General features: G+C 40.9%; 1 protein-coding gene across 3 annotated transcripts in view; it reads right to left on the reverse strand.

Moving 5' to 3' along the window:
* The window catches only part of LOC106570109 (pre-B-cell leukemia transcription factor-interacting protein 1), a 37,529-nt gene extending 21,557 nt beyond the window's left edge, over window positions 1-15,972 (reverse strand). For 2 of the 3 annotated variants that reach the window (XM_014142121.2, XM_014142119.2), the window contains exons 1-2: window positions 15,815-15,972; window positions 12,771-12,883 (exon numbers count right to left, since the gene is read on the reverse strand). In XM_014142121.2, the coding sequence (XP_013997596.2) occupies window positions 12,771-12,845 (75 nt within the window). In that variant the 5' untranslated portion in view covers window positions 12,846-12,883; window positions 15,815-15,972. Of the gene's footprint in view, window positions 1-12,770; window positions 12,884-15,670 lie in introns of all 3 variants that reach the window. The other variant, XM_014142120.2, reaches the window with a different exon arrangement.
* Window positions 15,973-23,071: the final 7,099 nt, after the last annotated feature.

Consider the following 23,071-nt stretch of genomic DNA (forward strand, 5'->3'; position numbering starts at 1 on the left):
GTCCAAATCCTGGCATTCATAACTTTAGCAAAGATCATGGAATTCTGAGTTATGTATTTATTACAAGCCATTTGACTGATACAGCATGGTTTACTTCATTGAAACCTAGGAAGTCCCTCAATGTTCCACGTAAATATTGTAGACCTTCAACCTCTATTCTCTGTCCCATCTTCCTTTCATTTGAAAAATCAGGTGCATGGAACTGTCAACATTTTGGCAGCTTCATCTATTTGGTTCTGATTGATCAAAAACTTGAAAATGTTTTTTAAATTGAACTTGGAAGCGCATTGTTTACAGAAACAATGTTTAGACTCGAACTGCATACACATGTCTAACCATTGGACCCAATGACTTTATCTGTGATGGAAAATGTATTATAAAATGCTGTTAAGGTGTAACATTGCGGTCTGGAAAAGCTCCTTCCAATGCTTCAAATGATTTTCAATGAGTAACTTCAACCTAGACACAGTCGCAATGGAAAGAACAGGTGCAAATACTATCTGTACAATCTCTATTAGCTCAATTATCAGTTGTATATATATGTTATGTTCCCCAGTTTCTGTGTATATGTATGTATTTCAGGAAATGGCTTCCTGGATTCCCCCAAGCAGCTGATTGGTCAGCCCCATTGCAGAGTGGAGGTCTGATCCCGCCCTCTCGTTAGGGGATACAGCTGTTGGAAATTACAAACTCCTTCTGCAGCTGGATAAAAAAAAAACAGTGTTCCATTGATAGGAAGGAGAGAGCTTCTTTGTATGTCCTGCATTTCGTTGCTGGTCCATAAAGGATTTTGTAGCCGGTTCTGTTGTGGTATGTGTATGCCAAAAGGACTGCGTTTGTGATGATTGAAATTGTTCACTTTAAAAGTTAGTAATTATTTAATTTGTTCCCAGGGGGAGGGGAAGACAGCTTGGGCGTGCTTAAGGTTAGGAAAGTAGTGGGTAGGCAGGTGAGAGGACTAACATTTACTTTCTTTGCTTTGGTTCCGTCCAGCCCCTTTTCCCCAAATTACCGTGTGAAGGAAATACATTCCCTGTTAACAGAAATTCTCTGCCTCGGTCATCCTTGCCCGCACCTGCAATCCCATACCTCTTTCACTCCACGGGGAGTTGAGTGTAGCAGGGTGTTGCATTCCCTCCTCCAAGAGGCGTGCGTAACATAATGGGGGCTCATCTGGGATTTGAACCCGGGACCTCTCTTAACTGGAGAACAAGCTGATCAAAAGCCCATACAAATCTTACAAGACACCGGTGTGGCACAGTAAAAGGAGTCACATTGCTACTAGGGAACAATATCGCTGGTGGTAACGTCACTCCTGTGTTAGAGGTAAAAGACAAGCCAGAAACCAAAACTACAGATGATAAATTGGTTCAAGTGAAATCGCACACCAATTACATGGCATTCTGTCTGTCACCCCCAAGAAGGTGATTGAATGTCAAAAGGGAGACACTAGCAAGTGTTTTGCTTCGGTAATTTCCACCGAGGAAGCTAAAACTACGGAGACCGCCTACTTCATGGAAGCAGGAGTTTTGATGCGTAAATGGGTAGCTCATAACAGTTAGTGACTGGAGTGAAGTGTGTCAAGTGGTTGTTCCTACAGCGTTCCGACAGCAACTGCTGTCACTCGCCCATGACCAGGCGTGGTCCGGACATTTGGGGATCACAAAGACTTATAACAGAGTCCTTCGACATTTCTTCTGGCCAGGTTTGAAGTCTGACGTGGTTTAATTTTGTAAAACATGTCATGCACACCAACTCACTGGGAAAGCGAATCAAACAGTTCCTTGTGCGCCGCTCTGCCCGATTCTTGTGGTGGGGGAACCGTTTGAACGAGTGATAAATCGATTTTCTAGGTCCGTTGCCGAAAGCCAGGTCAGGTAACCAGTACTTACTAACAATGTGCAGTGCTACTCGATACCCAGAGGCTATCCCTCTCCGTACTATAACGGCTAAGACTGTAGTGAAGTTCTTCTCTACGTTTGGACTCCCTAAAGTAATCCAAACTGATCAGGGAACCAACTTCGCCAAAACTGTTCTCAGATGTGTTAAAGACACTGTATTTCCCATCAGGTCTCCAATCCGTATCATCCGGAGAGTCAAGGGGCCCTTGAACGCTGGCTTCCAAACTCTCCAAAACAAATGGCAATATCCTTAGCAGGACAAGCATTTGCCCAGATTACTGTTTTAGTTTACCATCCCTTGACGTTAATGTACTAAAAGAAATTGGGGATGGCCGACCTCTAACATCTAGAGGGGAATAAGGGAAACCAAGAATAGCAGAATTCACCGAGTCCAGATCAAATCGGTCCTGACAAAACAAGATGATTCAAAACACATTTGATTTCTAATGGGGCTACCTACGCCCTCCAGAATTCCTTGCATAATGTCTTACGGAGTTTGTATATCAAAGGCTGAGAATTCAACTAACTTGCTCCTTCTATTGATCCCATAGGTTGTTCTCAGGCTGTTGCGAAGCAAGTCCGTCTTTGCCTTTTCTATTTCATCACACTGTCTGACATGCTTCCCCAATGTCCTTTTAGTATATGCATCCTCATTGAAGTGTGACTGCATGTCCTCAAAAGAACACTCAGTGTCTGCACTTACTGTAGGCAAAGCCTCTTTGAACCCTGATAGTTCATGTTGTGCCAGGGTGTCTCCAGAGAGAGGCCAAGGCACCATAAATCGTTTTCTCTCCATTAAGTTTGCATTTTAACCCCACTGTACAATGCATCCATGTCTTCCTTGATTCTATTCAATATTACATCTACACCAGATTGACGGCGGTCTGCTGATCTAGCCATGGCAAGTAGCCTGATAGCAGCCAGTTTAGACCTGTATTTTGGATTTATATTTCCTAGGGTGTAGTACACCATTAACTTGTTTTTGATGCAAAGGATCCTAGTGGATTACAGATCTCTATTTCACCTGTGTACAGAACAATCTGCAATGCTTTTGCCTCTGAAAATAAGGGATGTGATTTTAGAAGACCACCAACAATGTCATGAAAAAAGAACTTTCCCTGCACATCTGGGGTCCCTTTTCAACCATAGACACAATCCTTGGGTGTGATAACAACTGTTCTAGACTTTTGACTAATGGTACAGAATGAAATAATTTGTCTTTGATGAAAAAGTATTTTGATCCTCCACATTTCATCCTGCATATGGTTCGAGCAATTGGAATTTCCTCTGCGTCCAAACAGCTAAACTGCTTCTTAATAACTGTCCTGTCTAAATGTTGCTGCAACGTCAGCAAAAGGGGTCAATGAAATTGTCAAATATATCCATTGCATCTTTTTCAAGTTGACCTGATGTGCTTCCTGAATGCTTCTTTAGCACTGCCGCCATCTGCTTCCTGAAGTTGTCCAATAGTGATGATTGATACTGCTGTACCCCAGCAACAATGTCATTCACGCCTTTGAGTGAGAGAGACAGATCAATCAGAGGTTGGAACACACCATCATGTATACTTATGATATACAGATTTTGCTTATGACATTAACATAAGGGATCAACAATACTAAGGCGGACAACCTAGCACTAAGAATGAACTCAACCATCACTGAACCACTACAAAATGCTCTGCATAATGTAACTAACCAAATGCTGTGCTCTGTTCAGAAAAAAAAACATCTTACCTGTGTGACGATGCTTGGCTCTGGCATTTATCACAAAAGCAGTGGCATGTGTTGTCAACCCCCCCCCCCAAAAGGTTGACATTAAATGTTCTATCCTGACATGTGCAGGCTGGACATTACTAGTACATGACAAGTATAACGTTTGTGACAGGAAAAGTGATTGTGAAGACTATGAATGCTATTAGTATAGCCAAGTACTTAAAAAAAAATATGGTCAATTTCAGTAGATTGATTGCCAACAACCGAGCAACTTACTTGTTGCACTGTGACAGCTCCATGTTGGTCAATGCCCCTTTGCCCTTCATCCAAGTCAGGTGTATGGAGTTGCTGATCAGTGATGCTAGAGTTAGCTAGAAGCTAATCGGGATGAATGTTGTCCTGTGTACCACATATCAAAGAAACAGATTATTATTTGAAACTGTATTGTTTCACCAATAGAGCTTTAAGTATTTTGTTCCCATTTATCATTTTCACATTAACCCAGCTTTAGCCATTATAGCTAAAATGATCAAATAGTTCATTAAAAAAAAAGTTTAACCTAGAAAGAAAAAGAATCCTAGCAAGCTACTTACTTGTTCCGGTAGTACTTGGCTTTCCTCCGATGGCTGTTCACCTGGTCCGGTGCCTTCAAGTAGGTGTTGAAGGTGTCTTCTCTTTACATGATAGAAGGAATTGTACACTCTATATTCCTCAGTGCATCCGTCAATACCACAGAGCAACTAGAAATCAGGGCTGCGACTGTGCAATCTATTGATACGGCTCAATAACAGTTTCAATGAAAAAGTAATAAAAACGCAGCAGATAACGCACCGCCAAAGCATCTTGAACGTTACTAAAAGCAAACTCAGGTAAAACGGTCCCGCTGCTTTTGATGAAAAGAGCGTAAATAACTGAAAATTATGTTCAGAAGTATTTATAATACGACCAAGTAATTTGATTGGAGTAGAGTATAACAGCACGGACTTTTAACGATACATGTATCACTCCGCTTTACAGGTGTTCTAATAAACTTTAATTATATTAACGATCGTTATCTTAGATTGTAACAAACTTCGCACCGCAAAGATGAACATATTTCCACTAACATTTGAGTTAAATTATGAATGGTCATCAGGAGAGGACGGTAATGTGTAGACCTACACAAAGTAGCAAGCTAGTGTGAAGGAAAATGTTTGTGGTGCTTGGCAACAGTCCAGCCCAGTTGTGGAACTGTATGTGTTGGCGGAGCAAAATAAGCAAATCAATCTTTTGGTGCTTGTTACTGTTAACTAATAAATGGCGCTTGTAGAACTGTTGTATAAAAGCAACATTACACTCGAGGTCATGCTGTTACACTGATTATTATCTTCAGCACTCGGTCTATGGCCTCGTACCTACGACCGAATCACAGCCGTGCTGATATTCAGCACTCCGTCACATTATCTAGCTACATAAGGGAGGCCTATAAATAAAAAGTCAAAGACGGTCCAAATCTTTGAGTCATTTAACACCATGAATGAAGATGGAATGGATTACACATATCCGGGCATGGATCATATATCAACCGCAGTGTTAAAAGGTAATGTCAATTTGTTTATACCATCTACCTTTCTCCTTAGCAAGCTAACGTTCATTTGAATTGGAAAGTTGGCAAACCAAGTTAGCATGCTAATTTTAACTAGGTAACGTTGACTGTTAGACATTAACTGCACAAATGGCCATTTGTTGAAAACACTTGAACTTTGGTTAGAGTGATAGTGCTTTATTGCCAGAAATAGCGTACGGTGTAAATGTGCCCTAATGACTGACACCGTCGATTATTTAGCGTCGCCGTCTTTGGCGCCCTTTCTGTTGACAATAGAAAATAAATAGAAAGGGCGCCAAAGACGGCTTGCTAGGCAAGCAAAGATTAACGTAACTAAGATTTTCAATATGGGCGACAATTTAGCGTTTAGTTATTTTCATTAGCTTGCACTATCTTTTGGTTTAAAGTAATTAACGTCAACGTTAATGATATACTGGTAGTCTAATTTTGTTAGCTAACAGTAGCTAGCTTGGTAAATCATTCCTGCATTAACTGAAAAGGGAAGACCAGTATGCTAATGTCTCAACCTATATCAACCTGACACTTTGCATCTATAAACTATGTATTAGTTGCTAATTACTTAACTCTTTACCATGCGGTTAAATGTGTTTTCCAGCTGCTAATATAAGCACAGACATGCTGCCCAGCCTCTCTAAGGAGGATTTACATGATCTCCCTCCCGGGCCAGAGCACTTCTTCAGAAGGAGAACCATTTGGAGACTGTCTCATTTTCACCATGAGTAAATGTTATATTTTGACATTTAATCTAACCATGCAGACAGTGTTTCCTGTTAAACAAAGAAGCATTTCCTGGCCATTACAATACATGTATCTAAAGATGTAGTTGTTTTGGTGGTGTTCTTTGCCTTTATAATTACCATTAAATAAATGTATGTCTTATACAGGGTCAAGAATCAGACCTGTGTAGACCAGGCACCTCCTCTGGGACCTATTGGATACCTGGCAGCCAAATTGCAAAACATCTGACACTTAAAATAGAAGGGATGTGCTTCATTCATATCAAATCAGAGCAACATGTGTCTGCTTGTATCGTTTCATTTCTGAATTCGATTTTGTTTAGTGATTTATAACAAACAATGTTGTTTGTTAGGAAACTGAAGAAGCAGCTTTTGAAAAGGATTCAGAATGTGACAACCCCCAAAAAGTAGCAGGGAGCGACCCCTTCAAGAAAGAGGCCACGAAGCCTTAGCTTTCAGAGCAGCCAGGAGATGTCCACTGATGAGACTGATGAATCCACCTCCTCAACTTTGATCTTGGAGAGATCCCCACAATCTAGATGCAGCACCCCAGAGGTTGAACAGTTGGATGGTAAGTACACAAATTGAAATAGTCGATGGTGTTTCCGTATAAATGCAACTTCTACTACTACTCTAAACGAGGGACTAGAAACAAAGTGACTATTTAGTCTTAAGTGTTTCCTGTGGAATGAGAGGTTTGGGGGGGGGGGTAGTACCAGCGGAAACATTGGTCTTAATAATTTCAGTCTACATGAATTAATTGGTCGGGTTTATAATGTGTTCTGGCATCAAAAACTACTGAGAGCCTACAGAACCAGACATTATAAAACTCTACAGGAGATGTACAAAACCAAAGCCAGACCCAACCAGAAGGATGTTTCCCAGCTCCTGGGCCTTGAATTCCAAGCAAGACGGGCCTTTATCGACTGATGCTACCAAGGAGCAGGACAGACCTACCAAGATACTTCAAGCGTATCCCTGCTTCAGAGAACTGGGTCATGTAAACAAATGTATTAATTTTAAGTAGGCCTATGCTTCCTTAGCCTGGTAAACACCAGACCAAATCTCAAATGAGATACGGTGTGGCAACTGAGCAGCGTGAGAAGCCATAGCAGGGACGGAGGTAAACTACTTCGGGCAAATGTAAAACAGTGAGCTCGCGAGAATTCGGACTGGTAGTAACCAGGCTAATGCTTCCTATGCCTCCAGCTAGATAGTGTAAGACTCTCTCTGTCTCGGTCTGTCTGTGTGTGTGTCAGGTTATGGATGAACTCCGGCGGATCCTCGATCGAGGGAATTCTAAAGTATTAATGTTTGTTTAAATATTTGGCTGCAGTAAATCAAATGAGACTAGTTTAGTTTAACAGTGAAGAACTCAATCGCCATGATGAAGGCTTTACCAGACATGTTCCCATCACCTGTGGCTCCAAAGAAATAAGGACATGCAAGTGAGGCTATGCTCACATCCTTGGAGGTAAGAAATGTGTGCATGTATTAGAATTTTCATATTACTTGACCATAACATACAAAGAGTGAATTGTTTGAGGTCACTTTTGTTTCTCTGTGTGTGTGTGTGTGTGTGTGTGTGTGTGTGTGTGTGTGTGTCAGTCTGCAGAAGACCCCAACACCTTTCTTCAGGTGAGACCACTCTTCAGCCCTGTCGTGATTGTCTGCGAAACCAACTGCATACTGGCCATTGGAACCATGCCTGTGGTGACCTTCCCAAAAGAGGACATCTATGCCAGCGTGATGCATCTCATGGCGTTATTACACCTTTACCTCACATATCCCAAGTGCATTGCGACACTCCTCTCTGTGCTGCAGACAGAAGTCCTCTCGGACGCCATCCACAACCAGGACATGACTTCTTCATATAAAAAAGGCTATGGCCGAGTGGAAAAAGTTCATTACTGACTAGGGTTGCACGATACAATTTTTTTCATTTCCGGTCCCGATAACAGAACTTTGTATTGGCCGATCCGAGAACCGATAACCTTTAATAAATAGGCAGGGCGTTTGTTGTTTATTATAAGAAGGTTTAAAGCACAGTTACGTTTGTTATCTTGTCATAGGTCTTACATTTTCACCTTGACCACCAATGGCATTTGTTGTTTTTGCATCCTTTGTTCTGCCAATATCAGCCTCTGGATATACTGAGTCCTCAATAAAGTGAAAAGAAATGAGATTCATTCGTTCTTTAAGCAGGCCAATCTCATTTCTAGTAGAAGTACATTTCTTAGTCAGGGTTACTTATTTTAAGCACAATATGCAATTTTTCTGTAAATTCCAGGGTATATAGCCTTATTTCAAGACGATTGCAATAGCATGTTCCTGTTCTGTTGGCAAATAATTTTGCTTATTTTAAGTAATATTTTACTGCTTGTTTTTGAGAGCTGACTTTTTGCCGTGTAGTCTTAACATCTGGCACAATTGCCAGAAAATACACTAACATCCGTTTAAGTTCTTCCAAATATTTATTGCGCAGAGATTGAGATCCTCTGTCCAACTTTCACTCAAAACTCTCCTGTCGGATTTATATATACAGTGCATTTGGTATTCCGACCCCTTGACTTTTTCACTTTTTCCACATTTTGTTACGTTACAGCCTTATTCTAAAATGGATTCAATATATTTTTTCTCAACAATCTACACACAATACCCCATAATGACTAGAGGTCGACCAATTCATCGGAATGGCCGATTAATTAGGGCCGATTTCAAGTTTTCATAAATCGGTAATCGGTATTTTTGGCCACCAATTTGCCAATTTTAATTTTTAATTTACACTTATTTAACTAGGCAAGTCAGATTAAGAACACATTCATATTTACAAAGACGGCCTAGAAACGGGGGTTAACTGCCTTGTTCAGGGGGGATTCGTTTTTGCAACCTTCGGTTACCAGTCCAACGCTCTAACCACCTGCCTTACATTGCACTCCGCAAGGATTAACAGGCTGACTACCTGTTACGTGAGGGCAGCAAGAAGCAAAGGTAAGTTGCTAGCTAGCATTAGACTTAGATTAGCATTAGACATTAGACTAAAAAATATCAATCTTAACATAATCACTAGTTAACTACACATGGTTGATGATATTACTAGTTTATCTAACGTGTCCTGCGTTGCATATAATCGATGCGGTGCCTGTTAATTTTCATTGAATCACAGCCTACTTCGACAAACGGGTGTTGATTTAACAAGCGCATTTGCGAAAAAAGTACTGTCGTTGCACCAATGTACCTAACCATAAACATCAATGCCTAACAGGAATATTTAGACTTAGCCACCCGTTTGATAAAATACGGAATGGTTCCGTATGTCACTGAAAGAAAAAAAAACGTTTTGTTTTCGAGATGATAGTTTCCGGATTCGACCATATTAATGACCTAAGGCTCGTATTTCTGTGTGTTTATTATATTATAATTAAGTCTATGATTTGATAGAGCAGTCTGACTGAGCGGTGGTAGGCAGCAGCAGGCTCGTAAGCATTCATTCAAACAGCCCTTCGCTGTGCTTCAAGCATTGCGCTGTTCATGACTTCAACCTGGGTGGGTATAATTTGTGGAACGTTCCAACAGGAAACTATTCCAAAAACTTCGTAAATAACAAGGTTTCCAAAAAACAACGCATACAAAGTTGTATAGCGGCAGAATAAGATACTGGGTAGGGAGTGGTCTATTTCATTGCGTTTTTCACTCATCACATTTATTCCGAAAAATGTCTGTCCTCACGTCTGTTTGCCTATGGACAAACATTAAGAATAAGCTACGTGGTGAGTTAGCTAGGTTTGTATGCGTTGCTACTTTGTATGCGTTGTTGGTTGGCAACCATTTACTTTACGTTTTTTGGAACAGATTCCTGTTGGAACGTTCCACAAATTATACCCACCCCTTCAAGCCTATCAACTCCCAAGATTAGGCTGGTGTAACCGATGTGAAATGGCTAGCTAGTTAGTTGGGTGCACACTAATAGCGTTTCAAACGTCACTCGCTCTGAGACTTGGAGTAGTTATTTCCCTTCCTCTGCATGGGTAACGCTGCTTCGAGGGTGGCTGTTGTCGATATGTTCCTGGTTTGAGCCCAGGTAGGAGTGAGGAGAGGGACGGAAGCTATACTGTTACACTGGCAATACTAAAGTGCTTATAAGAACATCCAATAGTCAAAGGTATATGAAATACAAATCGTATAGAGAGAAATAGTCCTATAATAACTACAACCTGAAACTTCTTACCTGGGAATATTGAAGACTCATGTTAAAAGGAACCACTAGCTTTCATATGTTCCCATGTTCTGAGCAAGGCACTTAAACGTTAGCTTTCTTACATGGCATATATTGCACTTTTGCTTCTCCAACACTTTGTTTTGCATTATTTAAACCAAAATGAACATGTTTCATTATTTATTTGAGGCCAAATTGATTTTATTGATGTATTATATTAAGTTAAAATAAGTGTTCATTCAGTATTGTTGTAATTGTCATTATTATAAAAAAATATATATATAATAATAATAATAATAATAATAATAATAATAATAATAATAATACAAAAAAAATAATAATAAATAAAATCGGCCGAGTAATCGGTATCGGCCTTTTGGGGGGGGCATCCAATAATCGGTATCGGCGTTAATCATAATCGGTCGACCTCTAATAATGACAAAGCAAAAACAGGTTTAGAAATGTATTAAAAATAAAAAAACATACCTTATTTAGATATGTGTTCAGACCCTTTGCTATGAGACTCAATTGAGCTCAGGCACATCTTGTTTACATTGATCATTTTTTAGATGTTTCTACAACTTGGAGTTCACCTGTGGTAAATTCAATTGATTGGAAATGATTTGGAAAGGCCCACAGCTGTTTATATAAGGTCCCACAGTTGACGGTGCACGTCAGAGCAAAAACCAAGCCATGAGGTCGAAGGAATTGTCCGTAGAGCTCCGGACAGGGTTTTGTTGAGGCACAGATCTGGGGAAGGGTAACAAAACATTTCTGAAGCATTGAAGGTCCCTAAGAACAGTGGCCTCCATCATTCTTAAAATGGAAGAGGTTTGGAACCACCAGACTCCTGGCCAAACTGTAAAATCAGGGGAGAAGGGTCTTGGTCTGGGAGGTGACCAAGAACCCGATGGTCACTCAAGGCGCTCGTCTGTGGAGATGGGAGAACCTTCCAGAAGGACAACCATCTCTGTAGCACTCTACCAATCAGGCCTTTATGGTAGAGTTGCCAGACAGAAGCCACTCCTCAGTAAAAAGGCACATGACAGCCCACTTGGAGTTTGCCAAAAGGCACCTAAAGACTCAGACCATAAGAAACAAGAGATTCTCTGGTCTGATGAAACCAAGATTTAACTCTTTGGCCTGAATGCCAAGCACCACATCTGGAGGAAACCTGGCACCATCCCTACGGTGAAGCGTGATGGCAGTATCATGCTGTGGGGATGTTTTTCAGCAGCAGGGACTGAGAGACTAGTCAGGATCGAGGGAAAGATGAACGGAGCAAAGTACAGAGAGATCCTTGATGAAAACCTGCTCAGGACAGACTGGGGGCAAAGGTTCACCTTCCAACAGGACAACAACCCTAAGCACACAGCCAAGACAATGTAGGAGTGTCTTTGGGACACTCACGTCTCTGAATGTCCTGGAGTGGCCCAACCTGAGCGAAGTTCTCTGGAGAGACCTGAAAATAGCTGTGCAACAACGCTCCCATCCAACCTGACAGAGCTTGATAGGATCTGCAGAGAAGAATGGGAGAAACTCCCCAAATACAGGTGTGCCAAGCTTGTAGCGTCATACCCAAGATGACTTGGGGCTGTAATCGCTGCCAAAGGTGCTTCAACAAAATACTGAGTAAAGTGTCTGAATACTTATGTGACTGATATTTCAGTGTATTTTTTTAATACATTTGTAAAAATTTCTAAACCCTTTTTTGCTTTGTCATAATGGGGTAATGTATGTAGATTGAGAAGAAAACCCCCCAGATTTAAGTCAATTTTAGAATAAGGCTGTAACGTAACAAAATGTGAAAAAGTGAAGGGGTCTGAATACTTTCCAAATGCACTGTAGTTATGCACATGCAGAAAAGGGATTTATTTCAAATTATAAACCAAAATTGGGTCTGAAGTCGTTACAAGTTCCGTTGATACTCTTTCCTAATTGGCTTGATAATGCTATGGAAAAAGGGTTTATTGGATAAATGCTGCAACTCCTCTCTTGCAGTGTAAAAAAATTGCCTAGTTCAGGTCTTTTGGGCAGGTTTGAGTGGTCATTGGGCTAGAGATTTTAGCTAGACCTGGCATGGAGTGTCATAAGCGGGGTTTGCAGTTTTGGGACTTTAGTATTGATTTATTAAACAAGGCAAGCTCAAACAGGCAAAGTATTTAATAGATTTAAGTATTTGAAACCCAGGTCTGGCTGGCACACCAGAGGTTGGTACAGGTTGGATATCAGGGATCATCAACTAGATTCAGCCGCGGGCCGATTTGTTCTTGGGTGGATGGTCGGGGGGCCGGAACACAATTACAAATAATTTGTAGACTGCAAATTGACTGCAAGAAGGCCAAACAGATACAGTATAATGTTTGCATAAAACAATCATTTCAAACCTTGCTTACATTTGTATACAATCACGTGTCACTATTATTTGTGGGAATACTTCTTAAATTAAAATCACTTGGAGCCGATTTCGTGGTGTTATTACAGTCTTATGTCCTACTATGAAACAAAAAGCATTTTATTTTTTTTTTTTTTTTTAGGTGTGGGGGATAAAACAAGTTGAGGCCACCAGTTGGGAAACCCTGGTGTATATCTTACCTCTGGGGACAGCATGGTCCAACTGTTGGTCGAGGATCCACTGCGGCTGCTGCCTGTGCTGCTGCTGTCAGACATTGCCCCCTTGGTGCTCAGCACAGCAACTACAACTTATTCTGTAGAGGACAGAGATTCACTGACTCATGTAACAAATGTCATTATGAATCACCCAATAATAACTCATTATGTGGTTTTAAAATGTCTGCAGTTTCTACATATATACTTGCACCGTGTTCTCATTATGCAATTGAAGAAACTATTCATATAGGCCTAAAAGTATCTAAGTAGAGAAGAAATATCACGACAGTATATTACCACGGCTTTGGAAAAGTCATTTTTCAAACCAACATATCAGAAATTGAATTACACCAAAATGTCACAATTGGGCTACAGTGAAGAATTTGACACTAAGAAAACCATCTGAGAAATAGACTGCATAGCCTACCTTAAACTCCAGTTGCAATAATTGTAATCTGTAACCTACACAAAAGCCTATACGCCCTACAAAAAGTAAGAAATTGCAAAAATGTAGAGACATTGATAACATTGGCAAACATAGTTAGTGAATTGCGATAGAGGGAGTGGCCATTTTAAAAACAGACTGACCCTTTTTTGTATTCTCACTTGTATAATCTATTTACATATACTTCAGACACGCCGCTATGGGTTTCTTTACGGTACCCATGCCAAAAATAGATGTAATGCGTCGCTTAGTTACGTATAGAGCCATGTCATCATAGAATGGTCTGGCACAAGAGGTTACTCAGGCAAAAAGCAAGTTTAACTTTAAAAACATATCACAGCGCCTCTCTTATTTCTAATGATCCAATTTAAACTGTACTGTATTTAAAAATGTACATATGAAGTGTGTAAACAGTATTTTTGCTGTCATACACACACACACATCAGTTTCTCTGGTTTTACTATCTATAGGTATGCGCTTGGGTAAAATTAACATTTTTGTTTTATTCTAACTATTGGCAACATTTTTCCCAAATAAAAATAGACATTTATTTGCAGAAAATGACAATTGGTCAAAATAACAAAAGATGCAGTGTTGTCAGACCTCGAATAATGCAAAGAAAATAAGTTCATATTCATTTCTAAACACAATACAAATGTTTTAACTTAGGAAGAGTTCAGAAATCAATATTTGGTGGAATAACCCTGATTTTCTATCACAGCTTTCATGCATCTTGGCATGCTCTCCACCAATCTTTCACATTGATGTTGGGTGACTTTATGCCACTCCTGGCGCAAAAATTCAAGCAGCTCGGCTTTGTTTGATGGCTTGTGACCATCCATCTTCCTCTTGATCACATTCCAGAGGTTTTCAATGGGGTTCAGGTCTGGAGATTGGGCTGGCCATCTACACTTTGATTGACCTGGCTGTGTGTCATGGAGCATTGTCCTGCTGGAAAAAACAATCCTCAGAGTCGGGGAACATTGTCAGAGCAGAAGGAAGCAAGTTCTTCCAGGACAACCTTGTGCGTGGCTTGATTCATGCGTCCTTCAAAGATTCCAGACTTGCTGAAGCACCCCCAGATCATCACTGATCCTCCACCAAATTCCACAGTGGGTGTGAGACCTGGAGAGGCCTACAAGCCAGTGTCTCACACCCACTGAAATTTGGTGGAGGATTGGTGATGATCTGGGGACGAACAGATCAAGACCCTGTCATGGCAGCCCAATCTCCAGACCTTTTTTTTTGCGTTATTCAAGGTCTGGCAAAACTGCATCTTTTTTGTTATTTTGACCAGTTGTCATTTTCTGCAAATAAATGCTCTAAATGACATTTTGGGGGGGGAATTTGGGAGAAATGTTGTCAGTAGTTTATAGAAAACCAAAATGTTCATGTTACCCAAACACATACCTAAAAATAGTAACTGAATTTTGCAGGGGTCTCATATATATATATATATATATATATATATATATATATATATATATATATATATGAGAGCGAGAGATACAAACACACAGTTGAAGTCAGTAGTTTACATTCACCTTAGCCAAATACATTTAAACTCAGTTTCACAGTTCCTGACATTTAATCCTAGTAAAAATTCCCTGTCTTAGGTCAGTTAGGATCACCACTTTATTTTAAGAATGTGAAATGTCAGAATAACAGTGGAGAATGATTTCAGCTTTTATTTCTTTCGTCACATTCTCAGTATGTAAACTTCCGACTTCAACTGTATGTATGTATGTATGTATGTATGTATGTATGCATGTATGCATGTATGTATGCATGTATGTATGTATGTATGACTAATTTTATTTAATGTCATATCTTGTCTATTACTGTTCTGTACTTTCATAGGGCGGCAGGTAGCCTAGTGGTTAGAGCGTTGGACCAGTAACCGAAAGGTTGCTAAATCGAAGCCCTGAGCTGACAAGGTAAAAATCTGTTGTTCTGCCCCTGAACAAGGCTGTCCCTCGACTGTCATTCTAAATAAGAATGTTTTAACTGACTTGCCTAGTTTAAGGTTAACATAAATATTTGTACTTTTTATGCGGACCCCAGGTAGAGTAGCTGCTGCATGTGCAGTAGCTAATGAGGCTCCTAATAAACTAAACCTTGCTTGATTAGGGCCTCACGCTGTAGCCTCAATTGCATCTATCGTATCTGTGCCGTTCAGATATGAGCAAAAAGTCAGATCCAGTTGGAACTTAGGCTGGAGGCTAGTTGTTAGCTTGGTAGCTAAACAAAACCTGAGCTTTCGATTAGTCTTCGACAAAACCAGGACGACATGTTCTCTTTTTAGCCAGAGCCTTACATTTCCGTTGTGAATTGTCCCCGATTGCTCCAGCGAGAGGTGAAATAAGAGTAGAAGTCGTGACACCAAACTCAAAGGAAATAAATGTTTGTAGACACATGCAGCATATTTTGATCAGCTTACCATGGTAAACAAAGGCTGCAGTATGCAATCACTCCCACAGTTAACCTCTCTCTTTCTCTCTCTCTCTCTCTCTCTCTCTTCCGCTTCCAATAGCGTTGACCACACAAAATAATTCCCCCAAAGTAATATTAGACATGTTCTTACCCCGCGTACTTCACTTCAATTTCACCGTTTTAGCTCGATAAGTCCTGGTATTATTTCACAGACAGCTTTGCTGTCGTGAACGTCGGAAAATGTGGGAATTCCAAGCTGCGTCACTCCAATGCTTCACACTGTCTTTTCCAATGGGATGTCAATATGGCCGTTTGCGTCACCTCCCTCAAACAGAACAGCCAACCAGGGTGAAGTGTTGTGTCAGGAAAACGGCTTGATTGACGTGCGCAGGTGAACGCGGTAGGTAATGGATACAGACCCCTTCCTTCACCGATGATAAGATGCTTGCATGTGCACATTATATACGGGAGTGGAGGCAACTTCAACCAGCCTTACATTGGACGTGTTTGCAGTGAGCTATATTTGTCGGGACTTCCAGCCTGACTATCCCACTTCAACCCCGTTGCATGAGATTGCCCATCTGTTTCATTATTGCCCCCTACTTTCGTCAGATTCTAAAATAAACGGTACAGTTTTGTCTGTCTATGTTGGACACCTGTAGACCTATTGTAATTTATTGTAACCATGAAATATCATCCCAAACCACATTTGAACTCCTTAAGTTCATATACCGAATAAAAATCTAAAATTCAATGTGTTTCCATCACATTTTTAACTCTGCCGATAGTTTTGTCACAAAAACTGTTGCGTTAAATAGCAAATGTGCCTACTCTGGTCTTGGCACGTGTGCTCTAGCCAACAGCTGGCAGATACAGTGCAGGAAGGCGTAGGCTAGTCTACATAATGAGATTATGAATAAAAGGGAGAATATTTTTATTTGTCAAATGGCAGTCAAGCATTATTATGTCACCAGAATCAGACCCTTGATATTTCTTGGAAAGGAGCATCAAGATCACTGTGCACTTTCACCATCCTGTGAAGTTCATCATAAGTAATTTAATCTTTAGCCTAATAAACTGCATGGTTTCCCGAGTTGTAGTGGGAGGACCACACACCATATCATGACTCCAAGTTTACTTCTATACGATGTTTTTTATATCAATAATTGTGCATTGGGCGTTTCCACCGCCATTTCTCATATAATACATATTACCGACACTAAGAAATATCCCACCATGTCGAACAAACAAATGATCTGTCGGCATTTACAAAATTGCACTGAAACTTCCTGTTTCTATCACAGCTGTTGTGATTTGTTTTCTTTCGTTATGTCTTTACTCACATAAGAACTGGATGGAAATGTGGTTATTCAGTGTCAAATTTAGTCAACAAAAAATGTAATTGCTAATTTGCTACATGAGGCTTATTTGATCAAGTAGAAGTTTTGTAATGTTTAAGTTGTTACGAATGCACTGTTAAAAGTGGACCACATGTGGCATTTCAGCAACTTTGGGGAAAAAAATACTATATAAGAGTTGTGCCTGTATTCATAGAGATATCTCCTGTTGTCATAAAGATACAGGACTCATCATGGCTATAACCTGATTTAACATGGACATTGCCATTGAAGTATTCTACCATTTTAAAGTAGTCAACTGGGTGGGGATTCCTATAAGTTGGCAGCAATCAGCCAATGAAAAAGAAGATAATTGACCACTTTAAAATTGAGATAACCTCAATGGCACTGCCCATGCTATCACAGACTGTAATGGAGCCTAGTTAAGAACAAATTCTTGTTTTCAATGACGGCCTAGGAACACTGCCTTGTTCAGGGGCAGAAAGACAGAATTTTACCTTGTCAGCTCGGGGATTCAATTTTGCAACCTTTCAGTTACTAGTCTAATGCTCTAACCACTAGGCAACCTGCCACCAATGAGTCCTATCTTTCTCTGTGGCCTGCTGTTAAATGGTGTACGTGTCCTCTCATTGGCTAGAATGGTCACAGCAGATCTCGCCTCCTCCTGCCTGATTTCCATCTTTGAGGACTTAGAGCGGTCCATTCGACTATCTTATAAATATATGTATAAAATGATACCATTAGTGCTCCTTCAGAAAGTAACAGATGCATGACTTTTGTGTTCAAATACTTTTTTTTAAAGACAATTACATACATGCATAACATAGGTTTTCTTCATTTAGTAAATGTGCATGCAATAATAAAAGTTTTATTTAAGCGAAAAGGTACATTTTGTATGTACTACGTCACCACGCACTGATTTTTATCAGCAACAAGTCAGTTTGGTGGAAACACACCACTTGTGGGAAAATGTGCATATTTTCTTTATGTAGATTTTATTAGATTCACATGAAAATCTGTTGCCAATTGGATGGAAACCTAGCTACTGACCTCCATATCAAAATTCCTCACTTCGTGGGCTGTTTGTGGAGTTTGGGTGGAGTAAAACTTCTCTCTTCGCCTCTTCCTCAGTGTGGAACTACACTGGAAAAAAGCTGTCCTTGAAACAGTGTTGATATGTTCGTCAAAAGAGAGATCAGGGTCCAGAGTAACGCCAAGGTCAAGATTAATTGTCAGATTCAACAGAAGTTCTCTTTGTTTCTTGGGACCTATAGAACAAGCATCTCTGTTTTTTCCGAGTTTAAAAGTAGAAAATTTGCAGCCATCCACTTCCTTATGTCTGAAACACAGGCTTCCAGGGAGGGCAATTTTGGGGCTTCACCATGTTTCATCGAAATGTACAGCTGTGCGTCATCCGCATAGCAGTGAAAGTTAACATTATGTCTCCGAATAACATCACCAAGAGTTCAAATATATAGTGAAAACAAAGTGGTCCTAAAATGGAGCCTTGAGGAACACCAACATTTACATTTGATTTGTCAGAGGGCAAACCATCCACAGAGACAAACTAATGTCTTTCTGACAGATAAGATATAAACCAGGCCAGAACTTGTCCGTGTAGACCATTTTGGGTTTCCAATCTCTCCAAAAGAATGTGGTGATCAATGGTATCAAAAGCAGCACTAAGGTCTAGGAGCACGAGGACAGATGCAGAGCCTCGGTCTGATGCCATTAAAAGGTCATTTACCACCTTCACAAGTGCAGTCTCAGTCCTATGATGGGGTCTAAAACCAGACTGAAGCGTTTCGTATACATTGTTTGTCTTCAGGAAGGCAGTGAGTTGCTGCGCAACAGCTTTTTCTAAAATGTTTGAGAGGAATGGAAGATTCTATATAGGCCGATAGGTTTTTATATGTTCTGGGTCAAGTTTTGGCTTTTTCAAGAGAGGCTTTATTACTGCCACTTTTAGTGAGTTTGGTACACATCTGGTGGATAGAGAGCCGTTTGGCTCAGTTGGTAGAGCATGGTGTTTGCAACGCCAGGGTTATGGGTTCGATTCCCACAGGGGGCCAGTACGGGGGAGAAAAAGTATGTGTGAATTGTATGCATTCACTACTGTAAATTGCTCTGGATTGGATAAGAGTGTCTGCTAAATGACTAAAAATGTATTGTGTTCAACATAGGAGGGCCAAGCACAGGAAGCAGCTCTTTCAGTAATTTAGTTGGAATAGGGTCCAGTATGCAGCTTGAAGGTTTAGAGGCCATGACTATTTTCGTCAATGTGTCAAGAGATATAGTATTAAAAAACCTGAGTGTCTCCCTTGATCCTAGGTCCTGGCAGAGTTGTGCAGACTCAGGACAACTGAGCTTTGGAGGAATACGCAGATTTAAAGAGGAGTCCGTAATTTGCTTTCTAATGATCATGATCTTTTCCTCAAAGAAGTTCATGAATTTATCACTGCTGAAGTGAAAATCATCCTCTCTTTGGGAATGCTGCTTTTTAGTTAGTTTTGTGAGAGTATCCAAAATACTTTTGGGATTGCTCTTATTTTCCTCATTTAAGTTGGAAAAATAGATGATCGAGCAGTAGAGAGGGCTCTTCGATTCTGCACGGTACTGTCTTTCCAAGATAGTCGGAAGACTTCCAGTTTGGTGTAGCGCCATTTCCGTTCCAATATTCTGGAAGCTTGCTTCAGAGTTTGGGTATATTCTGTATACCAGGGAGCTAGTTTCTTATGACAAAGGTTTTTTGTTTTTAGGGGTGCGACTGCATCTAGGGTATTGCGCAAAGTTAAATTGAGTTCCTCAGTTAGGTGGTTAACTGATTTTTGTACTCTGACGTCCTTGGGTAGGCGGAGGGAGTCTGGAAGGGCATCTAGGAATCTTTGGGTTGTCTGAGAATTTATAGCATGACTTTTGATGATCCTTGGTTGGGGTCTGAGCAGATTATTTGTTGCGATTGCAAGCATAATAAAACGGTGGTCCGATAGTCCAGGATTATTAGGAAAAACATTAAGATCCACAACATTTATTCCACGGGACAAAACTAGGTCCAGAGTATGACTGTGGCAGTGAGTAGGTCCGGAGACATGTTGGACAAAACCCACTGAGTCGATGACGGCTCCGAAAGCATTTTGGAGTGGGTCTGTGGACTTTTCCATGTGAATATTAAAGTCACAAAAAATTGGAATATTATCTGCCATTACTATAAGGTCCGATAGGTATTCAGGGAACTCAGTGAGGAACGCTGTATATGGCCCAGGAGGCCTGTAAACAGTAGCTATACAAAGTGATTGAGTAGGATGCATAGATTTCATGACTAGAAGCTCAAAAGACGAAACCGTCATTTTTTGTTTTTTGTACATTTAAATTTGCTATCATAAATGGTAGCAACACCGCTGCCTTTGCGGGATGCACGGAGGATATGGTCACTAGTGTAACCAGGAGGTGAGGCCTCATTTAACACAGTACATTCATCAGGCTTAAGCCATGTTTCGGTCAGGCAAATCACATCAAGATTATGATCAGTGATTAGTTCATTGACTATAACTGCCTTGGATGTGAGGGATCTAACATTAAGTAGCCCTATTTTGAGATGTGACGTATCACAATCTCTTTCAATAATGGCAGGAATGGAGGAGGTCTTTATTCTAGTGAGATTGCTAAGGCGAACACCGCCATGTTTAGTTTTGCCCAACCTAGGTCGAGGCACAGACACAGTCTCAATGGGGATAGCTGAGTTGACTACACTGACTGTGCTAGTGGCAGACTCCACTAAACTGGCAGCTGGCTAACAGCCTGCTGCCTCACCTGCGCCGTATCTCATTGTAGAGCTAGAGGAGTTATAGCCCTGTTTATGTTCATAGATAAGATGAGAGCGCCCCTCCAGCTAGGGTGGAGTCCATCACTCAGCAGGCCAGGCTTGGTCCTGTTTGTGGGTGAGTCCCAGAAAGAGGGCCAATTATCTACAAATTATATCTTTTGGGAGGGGCAGAAAACTTATTTCTACCAGCGATTGAGTTGTGAGACTGCTTTTAGAGCTCATCACTCCCCCTAACTGGGAGGGGACCAGAGACAATTACTCGATGCCGACACATCTTTCTAGCTGATTTACATGCTGAAGCTATGTTGCGCTTGGTGACCTCTGACTGTTTCATCTTAACATCGTCGGTGCCGACGTGGATAACAATATCACTATACTCTCTACACTCGCAAGTTTTAGCTTTAGCCAGCACCATCTTCAGATTAGCCTTAACGTCGATAGCCCTGCCCCTGGTAGACTGTATAATTGCTGGATGATTCATTTTATGTCTAATACTGCGGGTAATGGAGTCGCCAATGACTAGGGTTTTCAATTTGTCAGAGCTAATGGTGGGAGGCTTCGGTGTCTCAGACCCTGTAATGAGAGGAGTAGAGACCAGAGTTGACTCGGCCTCTGACTCCAACTCGCTGCTTAATGGGGAGAATCGGTTGAAAGTTTCTGTCGGCTGAATGAGCGACACCAGTTGAGCATTCCTACGGCATTTCCTTCCAGAAGCCATGAGAATGTTGTCCGGCTGCGGGGACCGTGCGAGGGGATTTATACTACTATCTGTACTTACTGGTGGCACAGACGCTGTTTCATCCTTTCCTACACTTAAATTACCCTTGCCTAACGATTGCATCTGAAGCTGGGCTTGCAGCACAGCTATCCTCGCCATAAGGCAATCGTTCTCCTGTATATTATGAGTACAGCGACTGCAATTAGAAGGCATCATGTTAATGTTACTACTTAGCTTTGGCTGTCCAGATAAAGTGTCCGGAGTGAAAAAGTTGAATGAAAAAAAGTTGAGCGAGGGGAAAAACTAAAAATATAAACGGTAATTAAAAAGTAAAAAACGTAAAGTTGGCAGGTAGCAAAGTAAGGTTAGCAACAAAACACACAGCAGCACGTCTACAAGTTGTGACCGGAAATGACGTCTCGTGTCAGACTCGTTTAATGTCTCTATAAAATGGAACAGAACTCTCGCCCTTCACTCCCATTAGCTCTGATTCCGGAGCTGCCGGGAATTGTTTAGATAGCGCACTGGCCACTGCATTACGCATTCCTTTGGTTCTCCTACAGTCACTCATTCCGGTTCAAATCAAATCAAATGTATTTATAAAGCCCTTCTTACATCAGCTGATATCTCAAAGTGCTGTACAGAAACCCAGCCTAAAACCCCAAACAGCAAGCAATGCAGGTGTAGAAGCACGGTTCGAGCCCTGGATAATCGTCCAATAGGGACAGGGCTCGTACATCTCATTACTGTTTTTATTTCTTTGTTGACCCAGGACACTCATTCAGAACAGATCACCTTCTTGATTATAGACACACCCACGCACCCCATTGTTTTAGGTCTCCCCTGGTTGAGTTTGCATAACCAGGTTATTTCCTGGTCCGAGAGGAGACTGCTGGGTTGGTCACAGGAGTGTCAGGGGAGGTGTCTGCTTCTTGAGTTTGAGAAGTCAATGAGAGAAGTGAAGTTCTTCCTTAGTTGTTAATTTTCAAAGAATCTAAAAAAGGCAAACTAGATTTGAGAAAATGTCTTAAGTAGTTGAACATTACACCAACCTCATGAAAGTGACAAACTGACACGTTTTCATTTTCAACAAAACAACTTTATATCGAAGGAGTGCCTTTTATTTGATGGCCTGCACATGTGCAGTTCCGCACGAGACAACTGTTAGACCTGATTTACAGTGAATTAGGAATTAGAATACTAGAATGACATGAACCTTATGACAGTCGAAAGGTCAGCCATGTTGATCAGGGATTTGGTCAACCATGGTTTGCCAGTGGTGTAAGATAGTGTAAAACAGTGAATGTGGAGAATTTATCTGCACTGTATGTGTGTTAGCTAGCTAGCTAGCCAGCCAGAATGGCTCAAATCAGTTGATAATAGAACAAGTAGTAAATGCAACAAGTAGGCTACTGATTTGAGCCAGTCACTGATTTCAGTGCAACTGTCTAAGGCACTACATCTCAGTGCTAGAGGTGTCACTACAGACCCTGGTTCGATCCCGGGCTG

The sequence above is a fragment of the Salmo salar genome, chromosome ssa14 (assembly GCF_905237065.1).
Source record: "Salmo salar chromosome ssa14, Ssal_v3.1, whole genome shotgun sequence".
NCBI lineage: Eukaryota > Metazoa > Chordata > Actinopteri > Salmoniformes > Salmonidae > Salmo > Salmo salar.